Below are 5,160 nucleotides of genomic sequence, written 5' to 3'. Positions count from 1 at the left end.
TTATTCAGAAATATATATATATTTTTTCAATAGCACTGAGTCTCCATCACATCACAACTCTTTTGTTCATCTTCCTTGATTAGCTCAAAGCTAAAATTAATAGAAAATAAAGGGTCTATTTTGATTCCCCTCTTATTTTGCTGTCATATTTCTTCCTAGTTCCTATTTACTGCAAAGAATTGGTAAGTTACATGAGCAGGATCCTCGGTTCTTCAGGACTGGATGAATTTATCTGCAGAACCGCAGTGAAATATCTATCAAACAACTAAGTTGTTTACCAAGTTACATGGAGTAATGATCAATGCATTACAAACCAACAACTTGTCTAATGATTCTATGTAAAACTAAGATAGCATAATCGGTACTTTTAATTTTAGAGCAAACAATCAACAACCATTATAAATGCTCTAGCCATGTTAACTGATTAAGAAGAGCAGACTGATCATACGTCGTCATTTCTTACCTGATTACAAAGATCCCCAGCACATGGTTTAAACTAGAATTGTTGAATTTGCTAATTACAGTGTGGTAGAAATATGGACAATAAATCACATTATGTACCTGTAGTGACAAGGAAAAGGAATGGAGAGAATAAGACAAATGGATTTTAGTAGGAAAAGCTACAAGCAAACAGAGGAGAGGAAAGAGGAAAGAGGTGAAGAACCAACCCTGCTTTGGATTATGAGCAATTAGGCGTCTCTGTGGCAATCAAGACAGCTCCTTTGGAGCAGTGTAAACCTGCTAAATGGGGATCAAAGCTAGGAGTCAGAAGCAAGACATTTTATCAACTGGAAATTTTAATAGGAACCAAGAGATGATTTACAGCTACCCTTTATGAAAGTATGCGCAGTGCATATTCTGTTTTCTGCTTATAAGTTGAATCCGACTAGCCAATCTATTGCTTGAAAGCTATATTGTGTACATCGCAAAATATCCACCAATAATGTCTTATTCATCATGTTCTTTTTTATTTTTCTGGTTTGTCCATCACTGATGCTAAACTTGTTTAAGATATGGGTAAAACTACCTGACAAGCAGCAGTGAATTTAATTCTTGAATTTATTGCATATTCTTCAATTGATTCTGTATTGATATTTCTGGGATCCTGTTAACAGTCCAAGAAAAATCAAACTTAATAGGCTAGTAGCCGAAAGCATGGAGCTGATTCATGTTTGTGTATTGCTAACTTACAGAATAGTGCATTTAGTCCCACTTCAGTTGCCTCAGGTAGAATAGAATATAACAGAACATGGGTCCACCAGAAATCATCTCTCAATATAAATTGAGTTCGGAATACCCATGTGACTGTGGCAAGAGCTCTTCCACCTCAATTCTGGCACTGGAACAACTCATGCTTTTCTTGATTCGACTACGATTGACGGACTCAACCTCTGCTAAGAATATGCTATAAACTGGTCTATGATCTGAGAACCTCGACTCGCCACGAACATAAGATAACTGATGCAGGCCTCTTCCATACCATAATATCCGATCACACCTAGACAGAGTAAAAATACAATTAGTTGTTTGTTTCATCTATATTTTTCATTCAGTCCCATTTTCTGGTAGGATTTACTGTGTGAGAAGATAACATTTATAGGGACAAAATTACCATGCAGGAGTTCTCCGTTTCTCCTTTGGGTGCCTATCCTCCCCTGCATATCTATCTGAATTGTTTGAATACTTGTACGTTGGAGGGAAATATATCTTCCCTTCACTCCATCCATTAAAGACATGGCCCTTTCTTTGCTCTATGCGAAGCTGCAAAATGGAAAAACCATCAAACCATCAGATAGAGCCACTTTTGAAAGAGCTCAAGAATAGGCATCAATTCTGATGACAATTAAAAGGACTAACATCCAAGCATTTAAGTAATCATCAAAACCAATTAATGGGAGTTAACAAACATGCCTGGTCATTCTCTAACAAAGCCCTCCAGTTGCGCATCTCAACAAGAGCCTTTGCAAAGCGGTATGACAGAGCTATCCGATAATTTAAATCTCCAAGCCAGATGATTCGACTGCACCAACATGAGCAGAACTTTAAATATTGAGCAATAGTAGGCTAAAAGTTTGTTTTGAATTGCTTTTTGTTTACAAAATTTAAAGAAAAAGCACCGAATGCTGAATTAATCAGCAAAATAATTAATGCAAGTGGATGAGGGCCGTACTCATGCTCTAGAATTGTTTGAGGGGAGTTCTCATCCCCTATGCCATGAACCTTGGGAAATCTTGTCTTTCTAATAATCTCCATAACATCAGAATTTCTTCTTAGTTCATCTCCCTCCTTTTGCCCAGAGGTTAAATGACTACATATAAAGCAAAAGCTCGTTTGGTGCAATGACATGCTAATTGAAATTGAACCCTGGAAAATCAAATAGACTAAGAATGTCTCCGTATAAAAATAGATATATGAATAAATAAATAAATAATGTTCACCATAGCTTCACTGTCAAAATGAAGAAAATTTTTACAAAAGCAAAAATATACCTTGTTTCCAAGATAGCCCATCAATCCTCTGCCTACACATGACACTTTCATGTTGCGTACACTGTCTCTTAAATCACTTTTCACCCATACTGTGAGAAATATTCCGACCATTTGCTTACTGGCAACCAAACAGTACCTTGAGGGGCCACATGGTCTATCTCTGTCCTCCGTGAAAAGGGAACCGCTATAAGTTACTGGTGAGTAGTGTGTGTTGACTGGTGAATCACCAGGACCATTCTCATCATCAGAGGAACCCCATCTGAAATTGGGGTCATAATCGCTAGGCCTGTGTCCAAAGATCACCCGATCGCAGACGCTGAACCGTCTGTCCAGTTGGGGTTGTGACAGTGCCATTTCATTATCCATCCTCATGCTGCGGCTTAAGGACTGGAAAGACCGCCGATGAAAGAAAGACGAGGCTTTCGGTCTTGTTGAGCCCTCAAAGTCTGCGTCTAATTCTACAATGGGATCAGGTGTTGGGGAAGGAGTATGGCAACCACCACTAGTGCCAGGAAGACTATTTAGTGTCTTCCTAATAAGAGCTAGCCATTTTCTAGCAGGACCATTGTTTTCTGTGCCCAAAACATTACCAGCATTTAAAGGAACAATCTCTTGAAACCTGAATGCCAAAGGGATGAATGAGGCTTCTTCTGTTATACTTACGTTCACAGAGTTCAAACAAATGAGTGAGGAAAAAAAAAATTTTGATTAATTGGGCATACCCAAGAACATAAATGTCAGCAGGTGGTGAGGTCTGAAGCCAATCTTCAAGATTCAAATAACTTGGAGGGGATTTTCCAGCCACATTCCATGTAGCTACAAAAATCCTGTGCCCACGTGAAAAGTAAAAAGAAGGACTAAGAACAGCTGTTTCAATGATATAAATTGTCCAGGAGAATAAGACTAGAGCATATGCAGCATACTTGTAATTATTCACGTCCGTAACTTGTGAGGCTTCATGGTCAATCTTTCCTCGCCGAACTCGATCAGAACTCCTCCTGCTTGATCTCTCTGTGCATCCAAGTGAAAGATTAGAGAATTTTTTTAAAAATATATTGGGGAAAAATATTAAATCTTTCAGCAGCAAAAGAAATTTTAGAATTTTTTTTTTTTGTAAATTTATATTTGTTGTGGTCCAAAGCAATAGTGGGTGGGTGGTGCCTGATGCTGAACCTGTTTTACTTTTCTTGATAGTGCATGCCTCTCTCTCAGCGAAGTTGTTTCCCCAATCTTCATCACCACCTGAAAAAGAAAAAAAAGACCATAAAGTGGTTAAAGCTGTTCTTCATCCATCAATCTCAGCATACTCAAACACCATGAACAATTTTTTTTTTTTTGGGATAAAAACAATTAATCGAGATTTGAGGTTGAAGAAGAAAACAAATAGCAGATCTTGAGCTGCACATGATGGCTGCAGAAACTCCCTCTTCCATTAAAAACCAAAACATTTCCGGTACAAAACAAGCGGTCATGCAGATGTTGAATAATGCAAGTGCCCACAGTCTAGAAGAATCCAACACCAGTAACTTAGTTGTAAAAAAAAACCCATTTTTTATTTTTTTCAAAATATGAAAGCTACAATTTTACAATCCCAGAACCCAAATTGGCACCTAAACCACCCAAATTGAAGAGGATATAGACAAATTAATCACCCTCATAATCATCATCATCTGCTTGAAAGTCCTCTGCCCTGTTCTTGATATTAAACCACTTTTTGACCAGAGTTTTTGGCCACGAAAGCTTCAAGAAGGGAACAAAAAAAGAAGAGAAAAACAGAATCAGTAATCTCATAACAAAATGTAAATGGATATCAGAGAAGTTTTGGCATTTTATCAAGACAAATAAACCTTGCTTTTCTTGGAGTTCCCATCTCTCATTGTTTCAAAACTTCATACAGCTAATCCTGATGTAATTAACAAACTGCTGTTTTTTTCAGCTGGATTAATTTTTCTCGAAAGGGAATGTGAATGAAGACGACCGAACAAGAACAGCAATTAAAAACAAACTGCCAAGTTTTTTTTTTTAAAAAAAATTAACTTCAACTCCTGGGTTTGTTTCCTTTCTCTCGGTAGAACCAAGAGTGCTGGTTTTAAGCACGAAATGAGTAAAATATTTTGTTAACTCAAGGAATGAACAGGAAAGAATTGAGGAAGCCAAGACAATCTCTAGTTTCTGGGCATGTTATACAGTTATTTTTCGAAGGTAAAAAAAGAAAAAATGCAAAGTGCCCAGTTGGGTTTGTTCGTTTTTGTATTCTTTCACTGAGTACGTGTTTTTGTTTGTTGAGTCGAGGGGAACTGAAACGGAAATGATGAAGAAAGAAAGACTACAAGTCTACAACTGATGCGTGGAAGCAAGACAATGAGATTCTGATGGTAGAACAGGACAATGTAGGACATATTACACATAAAAGAAAAAGGGCATAGAGCTAGACTTGTGAGATTATATAGTAATGGCAGTCAATAGTATTAGTCTTATATTTTAATTTGATAAAATTAAAACCTCGTTCCGGTACAGAGCAAAAGTATCCAATTTCAAGAGAATAAAGTGCTGCTGGAGAGAGCTTATTAATAATAATAATAATAATAAGAGCCTCTCTCTTTCTCTCTCTCCGTCCCTCTGAGGCATTATTTATTTATTTATTTATTATTATTATTATTTTTTTTTTTTT

At 37.0% G+C, this 5,160-nt stretch overlaps 1 protein-coding gene across 4 annotated transcripts; it reads right to left on the bottom strand.

The window, feature by feature from the left end:
• Positions 1-4,915, bottom strand: LOC102618813 (type I inositol polyphosphate 5-phosphatase 4). 4 transcript variants are annotated; one of them, XM_015530795.3, is made up of 14 exons: positions 4,337-4,914; positions 4,142-4,229; positions 3,663-3,731; positions 3,413-3,500; positions 3,212-3,316; positions 2,490-3,108; positions 2,171-2,364; positions 1,912-2,020; positions 1,613-1,761; positions 1,192-1,498; positions 1,028-1,105; positions 669-741; positions 464-561; positions 1-232 (listed from the first exon to the last, which is right to left on the bottom strand). In XM_015530795.3, exons 1-10 carry the CDS (start codon positions 4,364-4,366, stop codon positions 1,273-1,275), a joined length of 1,677 nt encoding a protein of 558 aa, XP_015386281.1. In that variant the 5' UTR covers positions 4,367-4,914; the 3' UTR covers positions 1-232; positions 464-561; positions 669-741; positions 1,028-1,105; positions 1,192-1,272. The 4 variants fall into 4 exon arrangements, with proteins under 4 accessions (XP_015386281.1, XP_015386280.1, XP_024955225.1 ...); XM_015530794.3 differs by having other exon boundaries at positions 669-738; XM_025099457.2 differs by lacking the exon at positions 1,028-1,105 and having other exon boundaries at positions 669-738; positions 4,337-4,915.
• Positions 4,916-5,160: the final 245 nt, after the last annotated feature.

The sequence above is a fragment of the Citrus sinensis genome, chromosome 3 (assembly GCF_022201045.2).
Source record: "Citrus sinensis cultivar Valencia sweet orange chromosome 3, DVS_A1.0, whole genome shotgun sequence".
NCBI classification, from domain to species: domain Eukaryota; kingdom Viridiplantae; phylum Streptophyta; class Magnoliopsida; order Sapindales; family Rutaceae; genus Citrus; species Citrus sinensis.
The sequence above is the reverse complement of the archived record's forward strand: the minus strand, read 5'-3'. Positions and strand labels throughout refer to the sequence as shown.

Coding starts and splice junctions, on each gene's coding strand:
- LOC102618813 (XM_025099457.2), bottom strand. CDS start 4,366: ATGAGAGATGGGAACTCCAAGAAAAGCAAG. Junction 3,732..4,141: donor AGATGATGATGATTATGAGG/GTGATTAATTTG, acceptor TTTCTTTTTCAG/GTGGTGATGAAGATTGGGGA. Junction 3,317..3,412: donor ACGGACGTGAATAATTACAA/GTATGCTGCATA, acceptor ACGTGGGCACAG/GATTTTTGTAGCTACATGGA.